The sequence below is a fragment of the Camelus dromedarius genome, chromosome 1 (assembly GCF_036321535.1).
Source record: "Camelus dromedarius isolate mCamDro1 chromosome 1, mCamDro1.pat, whole genome shotgun sequence".
Classification (NCBI taxonomy): domain Eukaryota; kingdom Metazoa; phylum Chordata; class Mammalia; order Artiodactyla; family Camelidae; genus Camelus; species Camelus dromedarius.
The window spans coordinates 25,199,460-25,226,575 of record NC_087436.1 but is presented as its reverse complement, the minus strand read 5'-3'; the positions used below and the strand labels follow the sequence as shown (position 1 = coordinate 25,226,575).

The following is a 27,116-nucleotide window of genomic DNA, read 5'->3' as shown; positions in this document are numbered from 1 at the left end:
CCAACACATGTACACACACAGATTTATCTGATCAAGTTTTAATCATGTTAAAACAAAAGGCACTTCTGCATCAAACAGAAGGGATACAGATGGTGGGCTGGTGATTTGTGATGTCTCTTACTTTACTTTTTTTCTTGTCACTTTTAGAGAAACAAAAGATTTTATCACCAGAAACAAAATGCTGTTGTTAAACTGCAGACACACAATTAAAAAACCAAAAAAAAAAAAAACCAACAAAAAAACACAAAACCCCAACCCCCCCCCAAACTCCCCAAAACTTCACGCCTGACTTCAAAGCAGGCTATGATTAAACATGCAGTGCCCTCTAATGGACAGAGCAGGAAGTGCGGCTGATACTTGGAGGAAGACTTCATGTTCCCTGTCCCTTTAAAAACAACAGGCATGGAGGCACTATTTCTTTTCCTTTGAAACTTATCCTTACTACATCCAGTCTCCAAAACAGAAATGTGTTGCTAGAAATGCTTGAACTCACTCACCTGGAGACAGCAAACACACCACCATTCATGGAGCCAAAGCAGGAGAGGGCAACAAAGATCGGAACTGCTAATGAGAGATTTCCCAGGAGCCGCTCAGAAAAGGTCTAGTGAAACACAGAATGAAGCAAATTAATGCTTTGCCAGGAAGTGGAATAAAATGAAACAATTTAGGCCAAACTCGCTCTATGACTTTCTGTTCACTTGGTGATATGTGTATGTTTTATAATCTTTCTTTTGAGTTAGGGTCAGACTAACCTCTTAAGACAATAATCAAAGGCAGGTACTATGTTATTGCTTGTTGCAAAACTATTGGCAATGGTCTAAGCAAGCACCTTACCTCTTTCAAAAAACAATGATTCATTTATCAAATTTTTATCAACTGTGATATCTATCATCTCTGACTCTGTTAAGTAAAAAAAAAAAAAGCTCGATTCTCCTTTTGGAGACAAAAGTCCTTCTGTGTGTAATACCTTCTCTTTGGTCTGGAAAGCCACATTTTTAATAGTGAAGTACAATGGTACACTGAGAAGTGTTACTGATATGTGTTTCATATATCAATTCCACTGTCATGATTTAAAAGTGTGGTGAAAAGTAACTGATGACCTAATCCTGTATATCAGAGATGTGAGCAGTTCTGAAAATCTTTTGCCCAGAATAATCACATTAGCTCAATCTCGGTTTATCGAGTCACTCCTGCCCTCTCAGGTGTCTCTGCCAATTTCTTCTGGAGTTTCCTATTATAAGGCTAAAACACCAAAACAAGTCTGAGGAAATCAAGCCACAGATATATAAAAGATAAACCAAACTTATGACGTTTCCTTTTATTCCCTGGCATGTGCGACATTGCAAATCTTCACGAAGGGTGTATTTTCCAAAAAAAAAAAAAAAAAAAAAATGGGATTCTTTACTTGTCCTTGATACAGCTGGTGCTGTGTAATTAATGGGCCACATTACGCTCAAAGAATAAGTGCTGCACTTTGTCTAGTAAGACGAGATGACGACCCGACATCTGGAAGCTTTGTGCACTGAGTTGTCTGGCAGAAGTTACAGCACTAGGCAAAGTCTTTTCTTCATACAGTGAACTCGTACATAGGTTCACATGAAATGAGATAATTTGTTCCCTGTGGATGTTTCTCATATGAGGCAATAGTGACTATTTTAAAAGGAACTGACATCTAGTGATGGGAAGTTCTTTTTTTTCACCCTTCATTGTTAGAAGGTCATGAATGAATGCTCTCTTACTAGCTAAGTTTTTATACCAAAAAGTGTGTGTCACAGAATAGCAGACCCGTAACATGACCTTCGGGAGCAAAGATGGTGCTGAAGTCAAATGAATTTTGGAAAATGCTGTAAAATTATGAGTATTCACTTCTTAGGGAGTTAAAATGCACATTAGCTTCTATAATATTCTGAGAACTACTGCAGCAATGACATCTGTTTAACTTTGAATAACTCAGTATTTCCCCACACTAATAATATCCTAGAACTAGTATTCAAAGGGAGATATATATATATATACATACACATATATATATATATACACACACACACACACACATACTAGTAAAAACAAATGTATATGGTCCACTTAGAAATTCTTAAGTGGTACTTTGGGAAAAAGATTTGAAGTTAGCATCTGAAACGTGTCCAAATAGGAGAGAGCACAGAATAAACTGCAATTTGCATACCCCAAAAGGCATTTATTTAAACTCAGTAACTGCCCACCTGTCCTTAAAAACTTCTATTCATGATTTCCAATAAAGCCTTCTATTCAACATGTATGTGTGGAAATGTGTTTTCAAGCACGTAGAGGTGGAAATGTTTTACAAGAAATTAAAATACAGGAAAATCATAGAGGATTTTAGTTGTATCAGTTAAACGGAAGATGCTACGGTGTGTCCTAAATTTTTAAAATATTCATTATCACTCAGTTCTGCAAAAATTACTGAATTTCAAAACACTAGTATAAAACTGCATCAACTCATTAACCTAAATTCCAGTTGGCATTTTCCCAACTTCGACTTACCACTGCCACTGCATTGGAAAGCAGCAGCTCCTCAGCACTAATGGTCGTAAAGTAGGCCACGTTTGTGAGCACGTAGCCAACAGTGACAATGGCCATGGATATACATATGGCAAGGGGGATGGTTCTGAAATGCACAAAAAATTGCTTGTTAGTCCTCTTTTGTTAGTAATTTCTCTGAAACCAAAGAAGATATGAGGCTAATTCAAACACAGAATAAAAGGGTGCGGATAACGACAGGCTTTGTTGGGTATGTATGAACATTGCATCAGGATGCAGCACCACACACTCCTCTGTAATTGATTAAGGTCCACGAGGGGAGATGCGACATCCATCTTGTCTCTTCCTCTACCCGCAGGACACGTGTGTCTGTCCATTTCTTGCACACTATAAATGCTACAGCAGCGTTTCTCAAACTTGAACATGGAAGGCTTGTTAAAACACAGACTGCTGAGCCCATCTCAAGAGTTTCTGATTTGGGAGGATGTGCATTTCCAACAGGTTCCTGGTGGTTCTTATGCTGTTGGCCAGGGGACCATACTCCATGTTCCACTGTCCTCTATGCCTTTCTAATACTAATTCACTTGCCTTGACACCTTTCTAATACTAGTCTCCAAAAAGGTCTTTTGCATTCAGCATTTTCCCCTTCAGTAATTCCCCTTACCAGCAAATAAGAGGACCCTTTTGGAAGCATGAGAGCAGGATAGATCTACCTTTCTAAACGTAATAACATATAATAATAATTTTGTATCTAACACAAAATAAACAAAGACGTGCTCCCAATAACGACTTTGCACTGCCCTGCTGTGAGTTCAAAGGAGGCTCAAGATCATGAGTATATATTGAAGCAACAGCGTAGATAATCCCATGAAATTAGAGGTGACACGCTGTGAAGTACATATGACCAGACAGTGCTGACACCGGGTGGCATCAAGACGTAGCCGGTGCAAATGCAATGTTATGTCTTCATTTAATGCACTAGGAAAGTCAGGAAGTTACTGACCCTAATAATCTGATCCCATGTTACTGAGACATTACTTGCTGAACATAATCACCTCTTCAGACTCTTTCCAGTCCAAGCAACTTAAACCTTCTGCTCCCGGCACAAAGGCTGATGGGTTTTTTAGTCATCCAGCTTATCAGCCCTCATGGAGCCTCAACCCTGCTGGGTGCCACTAATGAAGACCTCAATATAATTTCTTACAAGATGAAAATACAGTTCTGAACCAGGGGAAAAAAAAAAAAAGCACAGCCTGCCTCGCTCCCCAAGTCGGGTGTGTTGAGCACACTAAGTCCCAGCTCATTACGCTGAATTCTCTAGCCCCCGTTGAGAACAGGCAAACCCAGCCAGTCAGCAACTGCCATTCATTATGCTGCTTGGAGCCTGACACTTCCCCCTGATCCCCAAAGCCTTAAGCCTTGATGGGGAAACACACTGACCTCGAAAATCCTGGCATCCTTATAGGAAAGGAACAGATGTTCCCCTTCCCCAGTGCGAAGAGGGTCCTGCGGAATTTTCTGTTCACACTGTAACACGCATTGCTCGTTGTGACTGATAAATGCTAAATGTAAGCAAAGGCAATCACCGGGCCAATTAAATACAAGGGGTAAATGGCAAAAGGCGAATTAAAGATGAATTCTGGTTCTTTGAAAGAAAGGCGCTACATCGGTGTGCGCAGGGCTAGAAAGAGGAGCATGGGGGTGGGTGAAGCACTCAACCACTCCCTGTATTGTTTTAAACTCAAATCCTTTAGCTTCTCTAACACCCCAAATGGGGTTTTAAGTTCTTTCCATGGAGGAGAGAAGCAGAGAGAGGGAGGAAGAGACTCAAGAGATTTGCTGACAAGAAGAGGATGAAGGCTGCTAATAAAAAGTGACGGGACGTATTGTCAAGCACAGCGAAGTCACCTACCCTGTCCAGGACAGGTGGTACCATCACATCACATGATGCTGCTAAGAGCCAACTCTGTCTGGAATTGGGCAGTGGCTCTCCCAGCACAGCATCCCGCCTCTCAGCCCAGCTCTCCCAGGGCAGCCTCCCTGTTTCCCACCCGGAGAGTATGGTCTTTCTGAGAAAGAATTTCTAAACTGATTTTAGCAGAAGGGATTCTAAAAGAAGTCCAGTCTCCCAGGTTAGTTTCCCTTTCCTTCTGTCCTCAGCTCGTCAATTAAAAAAGAAAGAAAGAAAGAAAGAAAGAAAGAAAGAAAGAAAGAAAGAAAGAAAGAAAGAAAGAAAGAAAGAGAGAAAGAGAGAGAGAGAAAGAGAGAAAGAGAAAAAGAGAGAAAGAAGAGAGAGAAAGAAAGAAAGAAAGAAAGAAAGAAAGAAAGAAAGAAAGAAAGAAAGAAAGAAAGAAAGAAAGAAAGAAAGAAAGAAACAACAGCAGCTGCTACTATTAACCCACCATTTTATTAGGTACTGTACATATTTGCCTCACTTTATCCTTGGAAAATCCTGTGAGGGGCATCGTCACCGTTTTATATATGAAGACATGAAGTCTTAGAGTTTGCATAACTCTTCAAGGATATATAGCTGGCAAGTGGAAACCCAGAATTCAGCTGCAGATTGATCCAGCTTGAAGTCAAAGCATCTAAACCACTCAAGTGTAGTGTCTCTCTCTCTCTCTTGCATGTGAGTCTCCAAACCCTACTAATTTTCAGAGAAATCATAATTGTTGAACATAATGTTTATTGGAAAGCTCTCATCAAGGCTGTATTCCTCATGTCTTCACTAAAAATGCAGTTTCCTGTAGTATGAAGGAGGGGAAAATCTATTGCATGATTCTTACAATTTTTCTGTATAACATGGACTATAATGTCAGGTGAATGTTTTCAAGAGTTTCAAGGTTTAGGAAACAGTTTATTTTGAACTTAGCCTTTAAACAGAAGCTCACTGAATAAATTTCCCTAGACAACTTCTATGGAAAAGGAGGACAAGTAAGCATACTTATCAGACAAGCTAAAATAGATTATGAACCATTTTCCTATCAGCCAAATATACTATAGAGATGCTAAAGGGAGAAAAATCAAAGGAGCTTAAAATATAGGATAAAGAGAAAAAGGCTCTAACCTTGCAGCCAATCATAACAGGCCCAGTCATCCCTCTCTAGGCAAGATTAAGCCATGGGAATTGGAGAGGATGTGACCAAATAGCCACCTGTCCTTAAGGTTCCACTTCACTTTAACAAAGGGAAGGAGAGGGGTTTGCAGCTGCCTTGGCATAAACAGCAATCATTTACCGAGGAAAACAGCTGACTTACTCAGAAGGGCTTGGCACTGTGTGAGTAACTCCTGGATTTCAAGCATCAAAGCTTAAGAGCCACTGGGTGAGCTGATAAAAGCTATTAGGCCACGCCAGAGCAATCTTTCTGGAGGCTTTAGATGCAGAGGGCAGATAAGCACAGTTAGCAACCCAAGATGAAGGTGAATGGCACATGATAATAAAAGGAATTAAAGGACCTGGTAGGCCACTGATGTTTCAAAGCCCCTGTATTATTGGGCGGTATCCACCAATTCTAAGTGCAACAAAAGCATAGTCTTTAAGCTGAGTAAAAATAACTCACATCTATGAGTTCTACTCTTTTCCCAAATGTTTGTGTGTTTTTTAATGATTAATAAGATACTGAAAACACATACTTAATCCTTAAGAGCTTTTTGTCACGTGTAGCCTTTTCAGTTAAGTACTAATACGTGAGAAGTAAGCGACCATCTGATATTTTTATTAGCTACAAATGGTCTTCAATTAAAAGGTCTTAGGCAGGGGAGAGTATAGCTCAAGTGTTAGAACACACGCTTAGCATACATGAGGGCCTGGGTTCAATCCCCAGCACCTCCTCTAAAAATAAATACACAAGCCTAATTACTTCCCCCCACCAAAAAAAAAAAAAAAAAAAAAATTAAACGAAACTTGAAAAAAGGAAAAAAGGTCTTGTATAGCCTTCGTGTAGGTTTATTTTAAATTGGCATCTATAACCAGTCTATGTCATGCATGGATAAATATTTGTTTTACTTGAAATTATCAAATGGAAGTCTCCGGAACAGCTCCTTAGAAGCACTTCCATCCTCAGGGATAGAGCTCCCCAGGAATATAAATGGTCCCAACAGTGACGGCAGGTAGCTTATAGCTGTATAATCTGTGAAGCACTAGCAAATAGGTTTTATCTCCAAATACACACATTTCATTTCAAATCCTTTGTGGAATAAGATAGAATATGAACAAACAAAATTCACAACTACCTCCTGAAATAGCAGGTTATACCACCATGTTCAAACAAGGGAACCAAGGCTCTGAGAGGTTAAGTGGGGGGCCAAGGTCACAAAATTAGTAAGTGGGAAAGCTGGAACTTGAACCCAGATCTTCCAACCCTAAGTTCCACACTCATGGCACACCTTGTCCATGATATCATGGCTGCTTCGTGCTTCCTTTAACTCGAGGTATTAAGTTCGTAGGATCCTTACATGCTGAGAAACATGTATTCTATTTTATATAAATGATACAAATATCAGATGGCTGATTGTCACAACGTGACACATTTTAAACCAAACATATTTTACTGTGCACCTAACAGTCATCACAAATAATCATGCAAATGATGCAGCATTGGATGCAATCTTAATACGCTTCCCAACTACATGACAGAGCATCAGAAATGATCATTGTGTCCAGGGCTTCATGCTGGCTAAAAAGATTCTTACCATGAAAACCAAAAGAGTAAACCTAGCTTGATTCTCCAGAGAGCTGAGGACATCTGAAGGTTAAAAGGATTTCCGATATTCAGACCATCTGAGTAATGCTGTAATCACTGGTATTTAGGCTATTCCTAAAATTGTTTTATAACTGGTACAAAATCTTCTGAGATTTGTGTGAATCAAAATAAATTTCATACACTCCACGGTGTTGAGTACACACAATGGGGACCATAGAACTCACTGACCCTGGGGCGTCTAAAACTGTCTTCGAGCCATGGGACTGGGCATGACAATGGTTCTGCTAAAACCTACTCTGGTGTGTTCTGGAATCTTCTAAGAGAAGTAAGTGCGTGATGCTTCACATTTATATTTAAAAATCATTACTATTTTAACATATGTATTTGGCAGTCAGGAAAAAGGAGGGAGGAGGAAAAACGGGGATTAATAACGGCAAGAAAATGGCAAACTTCTTAATACATGAGATGCAAAGAAAAAGGAAAACGTATTTTTCAAAGTGTTTTTTAACTCTATTAGTAAACTACGGATTATTTGTTTGTATGTAATTGAAAGAAAGCTGTGATTTATTTCCACATAAAGCACTTAAAATTATAAATAAGTACCTTCAGATTCTGAGTATTTATTTTAGAATCATTCCTATTTCACATTTTCTGTATAATGACCCATAGAGACCTTGAAAGCTTTTCTCTAGATCTGATCCAGAAGTTACTCAAACATCTGCTTCTCTTTTTGATCCATCAATTAATTTTTGGAGAACTATTCAGTTCATTTTATTACCACTGCTGTTAATTTTACCTCATTTCTCAAACTTCAGTCATGTGTGTATCTTAAAGAAGATTTATATTTTTCATTCATACCATTTTCTCCCCATACATTTTTACGTTTGTTCCCTGATTCTTGCTCATATCAAATTCTCCAGAGACCCCTAGACATGGAACTCTACTGTCTGATTATGTGATTTCTGGCATTTCTAGCAGGGGATGAATTACGAGTAAGTGTTCTTGATAGTCTTCCAGACTTGAAATAATTAGATGACAGATGATTGGAATCAAACGATTGTTCTGTATGTTTTCAGTGACTTTGCCTCACTGTTACTTAGTGCTATCCCTGAATCTCCAGTTGTACATCGTGAGTGAGACTTGGGTTGTTAATAACATTACAAAAGAAATGCACTTAAGGCGACACAGCAGGTAGCTGGGGGGAAGGCCTGGGTTGTCGCTGAAAGAAAAATGTAGCAAGAAGAAGAATACATTCAATAAACCTATTTATAAACATTCTTAAAGGTTCATGGTTCATGTTCTAACTTAATGACAATTTCTGGGCCAAGGCTGAACACAGTGATGTGACAAGCAGATTGTCACATAAAGGTACACAGTGATCCCACTGAGTTCAAGCATTAAACACCTGGCCTCCGCTTCTGACAGCACCAGGGCAGGGCTACGGGGGTTTTCACTGAGACGTTTTAAATTTCAATACTACTGATGCCTAACCTAAATCTCACCATTCTCCTTTGTCCACAGATGAAGAACCCCATAAACAAAAAGAGAAGACAGAGAGACCTGTAGGGAGATGTGAGAAATGAACAGACACAGATTAAAAGACCGCAGGCTGAAGGAGGCTCATGGAAAAATGTACACATATGCAAAAAGGAGAGAGAAAAGTGCAGCAAAACCACATAGAAAAATAAACTAAAATGGTAACTTACAATTCAGAAACATAGGGTAATAAGCAATCAGAAGCATTAGTATAAGCATTTTTAGCTCCAGTAATACTTTACTTTTCATCCTACTATTAGAATAAATTCACTCCTAAATAAAATTATTCAGCAAAATGTAGCTTGAAAGTAAATTTTCATTTGCTTGAATTTCCTACAAACAAAAAAATCTGCCTTGTCTGCATCTCATTATTTCTAATTTTCTAAAGATTGAGAGTGTGTCTTCCAGATGTATTATAGTTATCCATATTTATCATGGGTGAACGTTAAGATATTAGTAGGCAAGTTGGAGTGTTCAAAAACAAAAACAAAATTGGTTTCCAATAAAATGCTAGCAAGTAACTACAAAGACAATATAGTTTAATAACAATAAATTACATTTCCACTAATGTCCAACTCTTATTTCTGTTATATTGTTTTTACAGTGTACCTTAGAAAATGTTATCATTTTCCTCAGGATTTTGTCTAAAGTATTCTAAGGTAATACAACATCTCAGCAAACCATTTTTCTTTTTTATAACAGAGTTCCTGAGATTCAGATATGTGTGGCTGAGGAAAGAACTACCCACCACAATTTTGTGTTCCTTTTTCCCAAGTATCAGTTATTCCTGGGGAGCAGTGACCCAGGAAGACCAGATTTTCCAGCCTCTCTGATATCTAGCTGGGAATGTGACTCAATCTTATATGTCAACTGATGTGATAAGTGCAGGCAAGGTGGTTAAAAGGGGTGTTGCCCTGCCCTCCCCGCCCCCTTCCACGAACTAACAGCTAGTTTCAAAGGCTCTAAAGAGATGCAAAGCCACGCTGTGGAGGGAATCTGGGCCACAGAATCAACACATGGAAGAAAGTCCACCAATCAGTTGGGGGCACCAACAGTGGATCATCACGTGATTTAAAAATTCAACTTGCAGTTGTTTAAAGCCATTGAACCTTTATGGCTTGTTGTAGCAGCTAGTGTTACCCTAACTAATAAAAGAATAAAGGGCCTCATTATATCAAGGCCTTTTGTCAATCTCAGTGAATTAATTTATAGTAGACAAAAAAGGGTCCTCATTAACTTTTATCTTACATGAAATTTTCTGTTTTATAAGAGATCAGTATATGATAGAATGTCTTTAAAATAATGTCACAAATGACAAAAATCAAATTAAAATACACACCACTGAAAAAGTTAGGATAGTGAAAGTCTTCCCAGGAATAGAGCAAAGACTGATCACTATTTTGAAATATAAAATCTTCTGCACTTCTGACAATTACCACCAATCCAACAAAGATCATAGCACAACTGCCTTTTGTTTTGGTCAACGATACATAATAAGACAACGCATTATTGAATAAATACACTCTACACTGAGAACAAGGCAACATAAAATAAATATACCCACTTTGGCATAGTAAATGGGAATTAGCATCAAAATTCACTCAGGCCATAAACATGTGTCTTAGAAGGAACTAGTAACACTTCTACTATAAAACCGGTAAATCAAATCCAGTCACATTTCTGACCAGCTGTGCGATAAGAAATGGAACAGGTAAATATGGAGATGTTCAACCATGACAAATGAACTACTGCTTCTACCACGAGACACTGCCTTCAACGTTTGTGACCAACCATCACAAGTGGAATTATCAGTAACCATTTTGCTTTGATATCTGATGATCTAGTGGACAGCTGGCCTTCCAACTGGGTGCTCTGGGAATCAGAATGGAAGGTGGACAATTGATAGGATTATAGACTGACCTAATCTCACTTCAACCAGATCAGTCGTCTCACACTTGCTTTATGTATTGATGTTCCGACAGACAAATGAAGTGATCTAGTGCTTTCAAATGATTTAAAAATCACTCCATTAGATGGAACAAGTCATGTCTTTAGGTAACTCTTTGGACTCAATACTGGCTTCCTAAAATAGTTCAAAAAATATATAAACTGGTTTCATAAAATACTGATAAATGAATGATTATAAAGTTGTGAATATATATATTTGATCCTATACATTTAAAAATAATTTTTCACTGCCACAAATCATACTTATAGGTAATTGAGGGAATAATTCTTAGTAGGAAGGGTTTGAAGTTGGTAGGGGAGTCAATAGCTCTGGCCTGGCTTTAATCAAAGTGGTAAATCTACATGGCCTGGCCACAGAGAACGTGCCACTGAGGCCTAATGGAGCCACAGAGAAAGGGGAAGATGAGAAGAAATAGAGTTGACGGGCTCAGCACCTTGCCAGCTTAGAGAGACGACACGTCATTGTCAAGAAAATGATGATGAAGACTCCTGCTTGGAACAGTTGACAGCTGCCTGCAAAGGTTGCAAAGGCCCCCAGGATGGAAGAACCTCCTGTAAGGAATCCTCTCCTCTCCTGTTCATTCACAAAGATTCATATTCCCAGCAGAAATGTAAATTTTATCATCCTTTATCTCTCAGCTCAAAAGTTAAACCTTTTGAAAAATAAGCATGTGCTTTATTTTATATTTGCTGATGCCTTTTCTTCAACTACCAGGGTTCATAGGCAAATTCTCCCTATGGATAATTTTTTAAAGTCAAACACAGCATGCAACCATTGAAGGACTGACTGCCCTGGAAAGAGAAGTGGTCCCCACATTCACCCACCCCATAATTTTCCTTCTCTTCCATATTTTCCCTCAGCCCCATCCCCAAATTCCTTTAACAAGAAAAAAACCATCCCAAGTGTAAATTTTCCTCATGCAACATCTTTTCTCTGCAGTTTTGCCTCTGATACTTGTTTTAACCCAGTATGAAAAGTATGAAAAATCATCTAGATTCTAATTCAGTCATGTTCCAGTCACTAGTGGGGACCCAGGACATCACTGGACCCTACTAGGCTTAAACGGCCTCATTAGTTACAGAGGTTGTTGGATTCACAAAGCCTGAAGTTCATTTCACTGGAAAGTTGATTATTCAATCATTTTAGCAAATAAAACTGATTGGTAAAAACTGTTTAACAGGATACTTCGAAAATTCAGCTGAGCACTTGCTCACGTACCAGAGCACCCTAAGAAACACCTGTCTTGTTCTGTCCTTCAGAGGGAAAAACAGGACACTGACTTTACAAACTCTTCTCCTGGGTCTTGAGATTATGATTCTATCCTCAACCAGGAATACCAGCACATCACAGTAACTTCCATCATTACAACTTCACAGCCGCAGCCTGGCTAAAAGTACTGGTCATCACAGAAGATCATTTAAAGGATAAGTGGTCTGTCCATTCTTCCAGATTCTGAAACAGTCAGTGTCTGCAGTTCAGGTCTCTCAAAGCCACATTACATGGACCATACTTTCATAGACACTCACAGTTTATGTCTTTCAGTATAAAACACGCCACCAGGATATATGGTATAACATGGGGCATAGAGCCAATATTTTAGAACAACTATAAAGAGAGTATAACCTTTAAAAATTGTGAATCACTATATTGCACATCTGTAACTTCTACAACATTGTACAGCAACTATATACTTCAACTAAAAATTTTTTTTAAATGTATTGCAAATATGTTTTTAAGAATCATCTGAATTTTAGGAGGACATTCATAATAATATTATGGATATTGTCATTTGCATCTACCAGAGTCCCTTATAAAAAGTTCATTCATTTCACCAACGTTTATCAAATATCTTCTTTATGCTAGGCACTAAAAAATGATGAAGACGTCAACTACAATCAAAAATTCATTCTCTCGTGGAAACTAAAATTCAAACAGGACAAGACATGGATGCCCCCTGACCTGGTTATTCACATGATTGTCTCATTTTCATCAGTCAGGCTCAGATCAAGCCTCCCTCAGAGAAATCACCTCTCCTTTTTCTAAGTATGCCCCACGACCCCTGTGCTCCTCATTCCCTGTGATTTTTAATGTGAGGGAGACAAAACAAAACCTTTTCTAACTCCAATAGTCTTTTCAAATATTTTTATGTATTCCTGTTAGAGCAGGCAGATGGCTAGATATGAGCAGAGAAAGGGGGACCCAGGCCATATGGCAGGAACTGGGCAGAAAGGAGGGGCACAGGCCAAATGCAGGAAACCATACATCACGTAAGCACCAGGGGTCCCTGGGCAGAGAATGAAAAGCAGGAACCTCTGGGCTGATAAGGGGTCACACATTTTAGGGGTGACAAGTGGCCTGGAGGCCGACAAAGAAAGGTGGAAAAAAGCAGGAATCTCCAGTGTCTGAATGTAACCTTTTGCTCATTATGCCCTCATTTCAATAAAATTAGCCTTGCAGATTAGAAGCGCCCATCATGTACCCACACCATGACACTTCCGATCCAGAATAAATAAGGACAAAAATCCCTCCTCCCCTCAGGAAGGTGGAGTTGGGATGAAAATCAGGGAATAGGACCCCAAACCCTTCCCTCCCCAATGAATATTCCACCCATTCATTTTTACACTCTGTGTAACCAACTTGCCAAAGAAACTCAGGGCAGCCGCTCACCTGAGCCTGCCTGCTCTCCCCTTGAGAGTGTACTATCCCTCCCTCAATAAATCTCCACTTTACTTCTTTAACCTCCATGTCTCATCTCTGAATTCTTTCTGGGACAGGACAAGAACCTGGACACTGGCTACATCTACTGCAACATTCTATTCACTAAATTCTACAAAGAAATTAAGGCCATGTACTCAGCATTTAAAGCGCCCTCAAAGTATTTTCTCTAAATCTCTAGTGCAAGTATTTTTGAGAGGAGTTGTCAGAACTATTTGTCGCCCTTAAGGATAAGTCTATTTTTTATGTAGCTTGTAATCTCAAATGGAAAGAGTTCCTGGCCTCTTTGGCCTCGGTTATTATTATCATTATTATTATTTATTATTATTATTTTTGCTTTTTATCAACCTTTTATTTGTAGGACATGTTCTAAAAGAAATGGTTCATTAAACAGAGAGAGAGAGGATAACTACTTTGGAAGATAAAACTTGGGATAAAAAAGTGAAACAGAAGTATGTTTACAATAGCGATGGAAAGACTCAAAGAAACTTACCAAATTTAAATTACTTCAACCAAACTAAGCTATCGTTTTGACTCTTCCTTTTACATTATTTTCACAGCCATGAGATAAATCTGTACAAATCTCCCAAAAGAAGACTTAAAAAAATAAATGGAAGCAGTGAAGAGGAAAAAGAGGGGAAAAAAGTTGAGGCGGCTTTAACAGAGAAAAGAAATGTTTATTCCATCAAAACCTCATGTGAATTCTAAATTATTAAATCTCTGAGAACACCTGATTTATGAACAGGATAACACAGCCCCTAGCCAAAATCATTTTTAATAAAAAGCAGGAAACCTCCTGAAGTTCATCTCAGATTTAATATCAAACACAGCAGCCACACACGAACACTTCCCCATAAAACACAAACACAGCACGGCACAGTCAGCTGGTAGCCAGCGGCAGGGAGTCAGCAGAACACACTGACAGGGTGTCAGAGCCAGGGAAGGGATCAGGCTCACAATCGAGACGGAGCAGCCATGGGGAGTGGACCACAGACTGAGATGATGTCACGGAGGAAGGGAAGAGGGCATAAGGAAGGCTCATTTCTAAACACAGGAGAACAGCTGATCTTTCCTGGTCAAAGTACCGAGCTTCCTGAGTGACTATGGGATGGAGAGAGCATTGCAACTGTGTCCTGTGTTGATTTCTGCACATAAACTTAGAATGTACCAAGTGAACTGGAACCACCACGAGAAAACAAGTGCTAGTAACGAAATCAATGAAATCCAATAATGCCATCCTCATTTTGTAGGAAAAGTAGCAAGTGTCTAAGAGAGGCATAAAAACATGACTCAAATACTTTCCAACAGATGCTTGGTTCATCGATAAGAAGGATATCAGGGGGGAATATATCCTTTCTAATTTATGTTGCTTAGGAATCGAGTTTATGACCATGTTCATAACCTATGTGGCAAAGGATTATTTCTCAGGAACATAAATTCGACTAGTTGGATACATTTATAATAGTTAAATTCATTCATGTTTAATCCTTTACAGGGTAGTTTCAACAACTACAAGGATCATAAAGAAATATTTTTTGCATGTTTCCATTGATATTTCCATTAACATTTTGGCACTTGGTATTTTGTTAAAAAATATTCTGGAAAATAGAAAATCATTCTGAAAGGTGCTCTATTTGTAGAGCTCAGGGAGTTAAAAAAGAAAGGCCAAAAGGGGAAGTGAGTAAGACTAATATTATCGACAGAAACCTTGTAGGTTACTTTAATTAGTTAGTATTTTAAAAATCTAATAGAAGAAAAAGAAACCAAGTTAACAGTTAAGCATAGTCAGCAAAAGAAATGTCTGGACTATAAAGAATTTAGCCCTACATTTAGAATATATCTTTATATAGTACAGGTTGTATCATGAGGTAATATGACCAAGATAATTTGAAAAGCTGTGAACTTTACATTTCAAAGCACTATCTAGATTATCCTCCTATGCATAAAAAGCTTGGAGTAGAAATTGCCTTCATACAAATATGTTATACTCAACGTTGATTTCTTCAGAGGAAAAGAATAATAATTAAGGCCATCTTTCCCTGCAGATTAAAAAGAGTATTAGAACTTTTAATAATAAAAATTATATAGTCATTGGCTGATACAGCAATAGAAAGATAAGTAGAGCAGAATAGATTACCTTGAAATATAACCTAGTAAAAGACATAAAAACTGAATATATAATACAAGTGTAGTACATATTATAAACCAAGTAAATATCGTAAGATAAGGGGTAACATGACTTTAATAAATGATGGGATACTGGGAATTTGGGGAGAAATCAAGAGCTTACACTGGATCATATTCAAAGAAATCCATTCCTGATAAGATAAAAAGTTTAATGTGAAAAGAAATCAGGGGAAAACAAACAGAAAATGTGAGTAAGATTTACATGAGCTACAGATGTAGAAAGATCTCTGATATAAAAGCAGTATATAGAAGTTTCAAAAAATTGCAACATTTAAATGTAGTAGTTAAATTTAAATATTTAACACATTAAATTACTATATTTAAATTTAAAGTTCTTTAAGCTGAATCATAAGGAAAATTTAGTTACATGAAGAACTGATGAAATATTTTGCAAAAAAATGTAAGAAATACAGAATCAGCGCCTGTAACATACAAAGAATTCTGCTGAATCACCCATATTCAGGCCCCCACATGGCAACCACACACAGCTACTAGACAGGGGAGTCACACAGACTCATGTGTGATAAAAAAAAATGCAACTTGAAACAATGGGGAGTAATTTTTGCTTTTTAATTAACAAATATTTTTGTAAATAATGACACTCAATGCTGATTAAGTATTCTTAACTCTCGTTATTGTGGGAGGAAACTGATATACCCATTCTGGAAAGCAACTTGGTAATGCAGAAAGAAACTTTTAAAAAGTTCATTGCCTTTGATACAGTAATTCTCTTCTAGCAATCTTGCTGAGAAAATCATTAAGTATGTACAAAGATTAAGATATTAAACACATGACACAGCATTATTAGGCTAAGAAAAATTGGAAACAATTTCAATGCCTAAGAGAAAAAGGAGTAATTATTGGTACATCTACCCAATGAAATATTATACCACCATTAAAAATGGTGTTTACTTAGATTTTAAAGATCTAGGGAAATCTAATGAAATGACATGAAATGAAAAAAGCAGGATCAATCTAGATGAACAGAAAGAGCTAGAGCTAAGCTCGAGACACAGCAAATCGAGATGGCAGAGCAAACTTCAAGGTGCCTTCAAACTGCTGGGGATACAGTAATGAATGACACAGGGGAAACTGACAACAAATAAACAAATATATATATATATATAATGTAATGGCAGGGTTATGAAAAACACACATGTACATTCATCTCAAGTAATATAATGCAACACATACATGCATGGCAGAAACACACACACATACATACAGATGGGGAAAAACACACTATCAAAACAATAAAAATGAGGCCTTTCATTTGATGTGATCATGAGATGAGAGATGACTTTTTCTTCTACACATTTTTGGATATTCTAATTTGATCACATGGATGGGCTTAGAGATTGTCATTCTAAGTGAAGTAATCCAGAGAGAAAGAAAAATACCATGTGATATCATTTATATGTGGAATATAAAAAAAGAAAAAAGAGGACACTATGAACTCATCTACAAAACAGAAACAGACTCACAGACATAGTAAACAATCTTATGGTTACTGGAGGAAAGGGGTGGGAAGGGATAAATTTGGGAGTTTGAGATTTGCAAATATTAACTACTATATATAAAAATAGATAAACAAATTTGTATAGCACAGGGAACTATATTCGGTATCTTATAATAACCTTTAATGAAAAAGAATATGAAAATGAATATATGTATATATATGCATGACTGGGACATAATACTGTACACCAGAAACTGACACATTGTAACTGACTGTACTTCAATAAAAAATAAAGATAAAGGGGGAAAGGCTACATATTGCTATTGAAAATACTATGAAGGTCATAAAGTTTTACTTCGACTTTTTCTAGTAGGGTACAGAATACATAGAAAGAAATGTTTCTATCGCTTGACTAAATCATTTGACCACAACTAGAGATGGAGATTGGTGTCCTAGCCATTGAAAAATGGAATAAACAAAGTGTGTCTGTCAGGAGAAATACAAGAACGAGATCATCAGGACATCTCGTGTTCCTGGGTGCCCCCGATGAGAGGTGCAGAGTTGGGGGGGCTGGGTTGAGCAGTGAGGGACTTCCGCCCAGGAGCTGCTACAGAAACAACAGGAGCCCAATTCACACTATCTTTTAGAGAACAGGAAACTCCGGCTCTGTTTAGTCACTGTCTCAGATCATAAACTTGATGGTTTGAAAGCACCTACCTATCAAAACAGAAGCTTTCTCCTGCGCTGCAGTTCAGAGTTCAGATTGTGGCTTGGCAGAAAGCCAAATGGCTGTGTGGCCCAGCGAGAGACATTGGCGAGTTCAATTTGTAGCTGTGTTCCCCCAACGTTGGCCACTTGCTCCCCTCTCCTTGGCAAGAGTACACTCATCCACCCATCAGCATCATGAGGATCAAACAGCTAAACACACACATTTCAAACACATTTAACCTTTCTTCCATCAGACCCTGAGCAGCTACAAAACAGTATTTTAGCATCACGACCTTCAGTTGCTATCCATCTCTCTCATTTCTTTTGTCATTTTCTGGCTCAAAAAAAAAAAAAAGAAATTAATTGCGTCTTCTATATCAATTTCTGTTTTGTCTGCCTCAGGCCGGAATAAAGGAAGTGAGATTTTGATTGTTTGACAATATCAATACAGAAAAATTAAATATTGCCCCCCAGAGAGTTATCAGAACTGTTTTAAGTACCAGCATATCTGTAAAGATGTTAGAAAAAATAAAAAGCAACTCTTATAAGAGCCTAACATTTTAGCATTTCCTCATCATCAAGTTTTTGTTTTATTCTTATAACCAAAAGACCTTCAATAAATGACCTTGGATAGATTACTTAATTCAGCTAGCCTGGGACCTCTTTTATAATGTTTGAGTAACAGTTTTAGAAAGTGGAACACAGGCAAATGTTAATGCTTTTGCACATTTTTAAAAGCAGTTTTGTTCTCTTCTCAAATGACATGTGGGTCACTCCTAATGATTACATTCTCCCCTCAGCTAATTTCAAGGCTGCAGTCTTGCCACATTCATCTCTCTCAGATTTGTATCCAACAATGCAAAGTGTTTAGAAAGAGGACTAGAAAGGGATTCAGATTTTAACTTGTAAACATAGACAAATTAATCCACCTCTATGACTTCAATTTCTTTATCTTTCCAAAGAAAGGGTTGGAAAAGTTGATAGTTACTTCTTTTCCAATTCTAACCTCACAGGCCTTTGTGCTTTATTTTCTCAAGGTCAAGTTCATGGTGTTGTTCACCGTGGCAGTGAGTCAGTCTAATAAACTAGGGCAGCCAGGCCACCATGTAAATGAAAGGAGATAAGTGGGTGGAGAACTATTTGTACACAGATGTAACATGAAAATTGAACTAATTTAGACATTTAGAGACAATCACACACTTTCCTATCTATCCCTGAGAAAATGACCATTACAGCAGAATGTCAGGAAGGAAGAAAAAACTGGTATCATGAAGGGTCAACAGGAGAGACACTATGGATAAGGTGGGACATGAGATGCTTATAGAAAGCACTGTGTGATAGGCAACCTACCAGGTTCTAAAAATGCCTCTGCTTATAAAGTCATGCATTATCATCTTTTGTCTCTATCTCATTTTGTGTTATATGACTATATAAGCTTTACTTTTTCACACACTAAGAAAAATTTGAGTGCTATGCCATGGACTTAATTTCATAAACTATCTTTCATATAATATTGTGTACCTTACCATATAAAACAGTGGCCTTAGTAATTGATTACTGCATTCTCAACTCATTTGCATCATGATTGATTATTGTTAAGTTTTTGATATTCTGTTCCACATTTACAATTTTAAGAGAGAGAGAGAATATGAGAAAAGGGGAAAATGAGAACATGACCCAGCAGTAAATAGTTGGGGCAACCATCTGATTTTTAAAAGCTATAAATTGGTCTCCTTAGATAACCAATGAAATACTCCATGTTTTTGAAAAACAACCCTCTATGTCAGAATTTAGAAATGCCTGACTCTGAGACTGAGATCGTTTCTGCTTCCCATGGCAGTGTTTCAAACAAGGATGTCTTTTACCTCGTCATAATGGAATGCAAACCCAACACTGAACCAGTGCAGAAAAAAGTGGTAGTTGGCCCAAGTTCACAAATCTTGATCTGACAATCCCTATTGGATTACAAATGAGCTAATGACATGATGTTTGATGACAACAGTAAAAAGTAAATGGTTGACCATTAAATAAACATCTACTATGAGCAAGATATCGTCAGACACATGAGTATATTATTTTTAATTCTTGCAAAACTCTCCACAATAAGCATTAGAATACCCACTTAACAGCTGGGTAAGGGAACAAATACATATTTAAAAAATATTACAAAACTCTCTCTCTCTCGTTCCTTAGGTAGGCAGCAAAAAATTATAAATAAGTAAATGCAATTCTAACCAGATTATTGGAAATGCCTAATGCCTCAAGTAGTTGACTTATCAGAGAAGATATTTCTCTGCATAGGTAATTCCTTCATAATATACACTTAGACCCTCGAGAAAAATGAAACACATAGTAAAATGCTACCATGAACACCTGTACCACTCCATACACCATTTTAATACCTTCTGCAGGCATATATGCTAAAAACAGTAAACAGGATCCTGGATTCATCATGCACATTGCTGATCACCCTAACAAGTGTACTAACATCTGTATTTTTCCAGTGCACTCCGTGCATCACAAGATCCTGTACTTAGGGTGATCCCACTTAATCAGTTTCCACAGCTTGGCTCTAACCCTAGATCTTCAGATCTAATCATTAAGTTCCTACACTGCGGAGCGCCGATTTGGCTTTATCCCGTCCCCGGTTTGTCCATCCAAACTTCTTACCACTTTCTGACATAACTCAAAAAGCTACAGTCCACTCTAATCTCCCAATCATCATGAGATCTAGAAACTGGTCACAGAATCCCTTTCTCTGTGTCAGTGTCCTTGACATTTTTTCTTCCTGAGACAGAGATCCTAAGTTTCATGCCTTGACCATGCTCCCCAAATGCTCCTTCTATTTGTCAAGCTAGGGAGTTGTGTGTCATCTACAAGAATCATAGAACATAGCAGAGTTGAAAGAAAACTCAGAATTTGCTATTCTACCATTCTTTTTCTGCAGTTGAGAAATCAGAGGCTCAGAGAGGATAAAGGATGTAGCTAAGATCACAGAATTAAATGTTTCCAGAAACAGAACTAGAACCTTAGTCACCTGACTCCAAGTTCAGAACTCTTTCCACAAAGAAAGAGTCTCAGCTGCCTCCCAGCCCGGCTCCCGTCCTGGACTGTCATTGTTATTTTCCCCACCTTCTTTACCCCACTCTTCCCCTAGAACACCAAATGTTTGAAAGTCAGATTTTTAACATATATTATTTAAAATATTTTATATTATAGAAGCAAACTGAGGCAATGGCCTCTCACTTTTTCGACTTCAATATCTTAAGACTTGCAGCTGAATGATAACCCCTTTTACGTCTATTTTGAAAATTTCAATGCCTGACCAAATTCTTATTTCAACACATTTGAAAATAAATTTTATTCTAAAATGCGCTCTTATTAAATTTAATCTCATATGGTCTTTTATTAGCATGGAGAATAAATCATATCACCTTTTTCATTCAAAAAACAAGACAAACTCCCCTGGATTTTTGAGGAGAGGATGTAAAGGCTACCTTGACTCACCCTTCTTCTCTAAGCAGTTTGTTTAGTCCATATCTTTGGGCTGAGACAGTGTGGCGATTATGGTGCTATTTGCTAGAATTTTCTGTCATGTGATTTGTCACCTTGTCTGACTCTAGCAATGGTTCAAGTCCAGGAAGCAATTACCTTTCCCAAGATATTTGCTTTTGTTAAAAATAAAGATATAAAAGAAGACTGAAAGGTGACTTCTTGGATTGCAATGCTCTTGAAACTGTATATATGTCACAAAAAGAAAAGCAACTGAACCTGCTTTTAGGGTCATCTTCCCCGAGCACTGCTTCACATACACCAAAAACCTGCAACAGATCCCCACACCCCCATCTCACGGGCTACTGGATCAAGCCCAAAATTCTTGTAATAGAGGCTAAAGCTCACCACATGCCAGCATCCACATCTTTAACTACCATATCTTTCACTCCTCTTCACAATGCTTTGTTTTCACCAGAGCAGTCTACATCGTATTCCCTGAAACCACTAAACAGTTCCATGCTCTGTGTATGGCCATCCCTCATTTGAGATGCCTTCACTTTTCTGTTCTTCCTTTCTAGGTCCTGCTCTTCTCCCAACTTCCTCTTCCACAGCAAAGTTACCTCCTTAGTCAGCCATCATGCCCCCTGCACACCCATGGGTCACTTCCACTTTGCACCCTAAGAAAATGACTGGCATGTTGGAAAGAGCTCTGGAGCCAAACAGTCCCTGCATTGTATCAAGCATGGATTATAATCCTAGTCTTCTCATGTGCTAATTACATGCCTATGAGAAGTTACTCCACTTCCACATGCTTCAACTTTCTCAACTGAAAAATGGGACTAAGACACACCATATTGTTAAAAATAATCTGAAGGGCTACCCTGCAATCCATCTATTACTCAGATAACAAGTACCATTTATATTTTAAATAAAGACTATGCATTTTTAAATTAGACCAAAAATGCATTAAAAAAAATTTGGGGGTAAACTAATAACTTGTGTTTTCCTGTTTTGTACCAATTTGATAATTCGACAGCTTCCTTTCTGGAAATAAAAATTTAAATACATGCTACCAGCCACTCAGATCAAGAACTTGTTTGTCAGATTTCATAAAGGAATTTCTCGGTAAGATAGTGAACCTAAAAATAGGTGACTGCAGTGGAAGTACAAACAGTCCATCCATCATACCAGCACCATTGGCTAACAGTGTGACGGGGCCAGTATGGGTGTGGGTATACAAATATTTGGTTCAGTAGGAAAAAAAAATCTGCCAAGAAATTCATTCTGATTAGGATGCGTGAGCGTATTACTACCTGAGGGAGGTTAGAGACTATTAAATAAAAAGCAGTTCTCATCATCTTCTGAACCTTTTAACTACTAATAATTGGGTACTTTGCTGATGAGGCAGAACAACTTTTCAAGCTGATTAATAGGTCATGTGTGTTGAAAAGGCACCCCCGTTCATAAAACAATTATGCTAATCCTCTAATTTTTTCCAAAGATTATGAAATATTCTAATCTTTGAAGAACATAGGTTTGGGTTGCAGATGGTGTTTGTATATTACTTGTCAGGCTCATTAACATTTTTGATTTTCACATATTTTATCCTCCCAACCCCATGAGAACTGTAATATAGGGATTATTACACTCTATTTCAAAGGGGTAAACAGACTTAGAAGCAATTTAGAGGTCTGCCCAAGGTCAAACATCTAGTTAAGAGGAGACAGCATCAGAATTTTTATTTTCTGAACCAGTGTTATTTTCAAAGACTCAGTAAATAAATATTTTTACAGTTCATAAAAGTGAAGGACATGTTTCTTCACTGGAAAGTCTCAACTTTATTGGGTTCACTTTAGACGTTTACATTATTGGTAATACAGTTTGAGCTTTTGCCTATACAAGTTCAAAAGTTGCTCATTTTCCGGAGTAGATCGCTAAGCTCAGTCAGTGTTTGAATATGACTGGGCAAAATTATCAAGATTATTTCAGTGCCTGGTAAGTGCATATACAATGGCCTAGATGCATTTAGTCTCTGCCCATAATGAATGACATGGGATATTACTCTGTTTTTGTGAGAATCTTAAACAACAATGAAACTGAATGAAAACCAAGCAGCGGTCCACAAACTAGATTTTAGTGGTCCAAGAAGTTTTTCACCAAGTGTAACCCAGAATGTAAAATTTAGTTATGAGCCACCTTTTGGGTACAATCATTAACTTTCAAATCCAGGCATAGAGAAGGGTAGCTTATTTGCATAAATCAGAATATGGATGAGGGGAGTTACTAAAGTGTGAACTCCAAAGCAGGAGACAATCTAATGACTGATTTATTGCTTCTAATTGCAGAAGGTATTTCCTTTCTGATAAGAGGATTCTAACTCTGTAACCCCTGGTGTTTGAGAAAATGACCTTTGGGTTGTACCTATTACAGTCAAGACATATAACCCCTTTACTTACGCCACTCAACAAATAATTTATCAAAGACTGAAATAGTCATGGAAATTATCAGGTTTATAATCAACATATGCCAGTGAAAAATATCTGTAACCAAGTTCAAACAAGTTGTAAATTTCTCATTGTATTTTATATGAATTCTGTTTAAAGACATTATAGATGAGATTCATGCATCTGGTGAAAAGCTAGATTACATAGTGTCCAAGGTCCCCCTTTAGTTTTGAAATTCTTTGACTTTATCATCATACCACTTATGGTCTCTTATTATATGGATAATTAAGGGAAACAGAAGCACAGGGCAGAATTAAATCAGCCACTGTTGTTGCTCCTAAGACGAGTTTATGATTCTTGACTCAAAATATAAACTTCAATAGAACTAAAATTCAAACTTAGAAACAACTAACATAAAAGGATGTAAAACAGTCAAAAGCATTGACCTTCAAATTTTTGCCTCATAATGGGGTTAGAATCCTTAAAATTTAAAAAAAAATCTAAATGTCTTCCACAAAGCACTTGAAGGATTAATATCTGTCTTCTTTGATTACTGCCTGATAAAATATTATAACATAATCCTATAATTTCTGCACCACTTATTTGACACTTCAGCCTTACATGAACAAACTGTGTTTGAGCCAAATGTATTTTTTATGCATATGTGAAGCTGAGAAATGCAAGAATTTTGATCCCAGGGTACATCAATCTCATGTTCCGTTAGTGAGGAATTTTCAGACTGCTCAAAGGCCAGGAAGAGTAACTTGGTGACCTTGTTCTCTGAACACAGAATCATCTCTTCTTGTGTCTTCTGGACAAATAGTGATCTTTTGTCTGCCTCAGTGGCTCAAACAGTGTAATTATACTCCTATCGCAAAATATATTTTAAAATGGATTTGCCAAACTTTTTATATATATTTCCAGAAGAAAGGCACAAAATAGAAGGATTTTAATTTAGGTTTCAATTATTTCAACAACTGAAGAGAAACACTGTCATGTATTAAGATAATTCTAGCAATGCCTTGTTGTCATTAATAAAGAGATGCTTCATTCTGACAAATCTTTGTAAACTTGGGTATAAACGCAATTTTACAAATAACTTGGTTAGGAGACACCATTTTTTAAGAAATTCATTTGGCAAATACTTTCACAAATTAACTTTGCTTAATAATCCTTATTTTTCTATATACGTTTATTTACAGTGAGGTAACTTTCTGGGAAAATTAGTTTACATAGCTTAAGAACATACAGCACTTGAGTATTGGTAAAAGGTGCTTTGGAAATATTCTAAGAATGTAGGTAGCATTATTTTGTAATAAAAAGATCACAAAATATAACACTGCTGTAATCTGAATATATATAGTCAAGACATTATATGCTATTTTCTAGCAACTGTTACATTAGAAACCTATAAAGCATATAGAGAAGAAGATTTCTCTCATAGAAAACTGTATCCTTAAAATACCAAAATAATGCAAGATAAAAGACTTCAAGTCAATTTTTAATGTTTTTTCATGTAACTGCTACAGCTCATTTGGGTAAGATTTTTAAATTGTTTTTGTTTTGCTATGTTTTTAATCAGGTTAATTTTATATGTCATGTAAGAAATAGGCCTTATAAAACAGTATAATATTATTAATAATCGCCTTCACTCTGGCTTAATACAAGTCAATAAAGATAAAAGCACATATACCAAGAATTTAAGACTGCAACATCTGAACTGAGTGTAAGTAATTTAATTGTGGACCATTTATGGACCACTCTGATTGATCACATCGCCTTAAAGGTCTTCGGGCATTTTTCCCAAATCAAATCTCTTTTCTTCCAATTTATCATTGGTACAAGGTGCAATGACTTTCAGACATCAATTAATATAAATTGGAAGCAGGCAAAGTATTAATTAAACATGACACTCTGATTATTTAAACCTTCTATTAAAGTTGATTATTCAGAGCATGTTGATAGCCTGCTCTTCAACAACGACTGATGGTCTCAGCTTTACTGACTCCCTCCAAGTCTACTGTTTCCAACTCTTCAGAACAGAAGGAATAAATGAAGTGAGAAGAACATGGGAACAAGTCTAATAGACAAACTGACTAATCTCAGACCCCCAAGGTCAAAGTAAAGCAATCCATTTCTTGGCTTTCATCAATACAAGACATGATTTATCAATCCGAGAGCAGGATTACAAACATTATACATCTCAATGATATGTTCTCTGCACCGTGTGACTTTTTGAACAATGACAGATTGCACAGTCGCCACAAAAGTAATATCATAGGGCAAAACCCATTATATTAGCAAACAAAAACATTTTGATTTTTAAGAACAAATTAGCACATATTACCACTACACATTTCATTTGGGGCGGAAATGGCATTTTAAAATTCACATATTCCTTGGGATTCTATTACCTTCATGGTCCAAACTCTGGACATCCATGCTCCTCAAAACAATATTCTTACTCTAACGTATATCATTTGCGGGGCCAGTCACCATGCTATAAATAATTATTAAATGGAATAGTTTTATATTACTACAAAATTTCAATGGGAACCATGGTATTTTCACATAAAAATGTTAAATGCCTCTTAAAGAATTACTACTCCCATAGACCCAAAGCTACTCCTGGAGAAGAAAATACAAATTATAAGAATGACCATGGGAACATTTTTTTAACATTATAGATGTAATCATATAACAGGAATTTTGCCCAGAATTTCAGGATTAGTGATTTACAAGCTTTAAAAAATAGGTAAGACTTAAGAGACTAAAGAAGTCAGGAGCTAATTATTTTGATACCATTAATCTCTCCGTTTCTCTCTCACTTGTTACATTGAGGAATTGTTCTATAAGTCATACTCATGATAGCAGCTTGGAAATTATTCCATAGAGTAATGTTAGCTAATTTGAAAGATTTCCACTAAAATTAAACTATATGTAAAAGGTACCCAATTGTGATCATGAAACCTTATTCCACATACTATATATTTTAAATCACATTGGTATATTCCCTGATCTAAATAAATGATCCCTTTTTCAATTAGGTCACAATTTTAGGGAAATTTAATTGCCGAGATCGAGAAGGATAGTAAAAAGTTTTGTATCTTCAGCTGCTGGTTCATTTCGCCAGCTGCCAGGACACTGCACGCTATAGTACACCTGGACACATGCACCCGTGACTGATTGGGAAACACATTTATCTTGGCACGTCACAAAGGAGGTGGAATTAGAATTATTCTCCCTGGTAACTAAAGGTATTTTGGAGCTGTGTCTCCCCACAAAATAATACAAATTACACATCTGGACTAGGTCCACATAATTTTACCATCTGTCATCCATATTCAACCATCAATTGTTCCCAAAGCATTCTCTGTGTT

General features: G+C 37.1%; 1 protein-coding gene across 2 annotated transcripts in view; it reads right to left on the bottom strand.

The window, feature by feature from the left end:
* The window catches only part of SLC7A11 (solute carrier family 7 member 11), a 94,743-nt gene that overhangs the window by 37,289 nt on the left and 30,338 nt on the right, over positions 1-27,116 (bottom strand). For both annotated transcript variants that reach the window (XM_031465945.2, XM_010977687.3), the window contains exons 7-8: positions 2,524-2,647; positions 498-601 (exon numbers count right to left, since the gene is read on the bottom strand). In XM_031465945.2, coding sequence (XP_031321805.2) covers positions 498-601; positions 2,524-2,647 — 228 coding nt within the window. The remainder of the gene's footprint in view (positions 1-497; positions 602-2,523; positions 2,648-27,116) is intronic.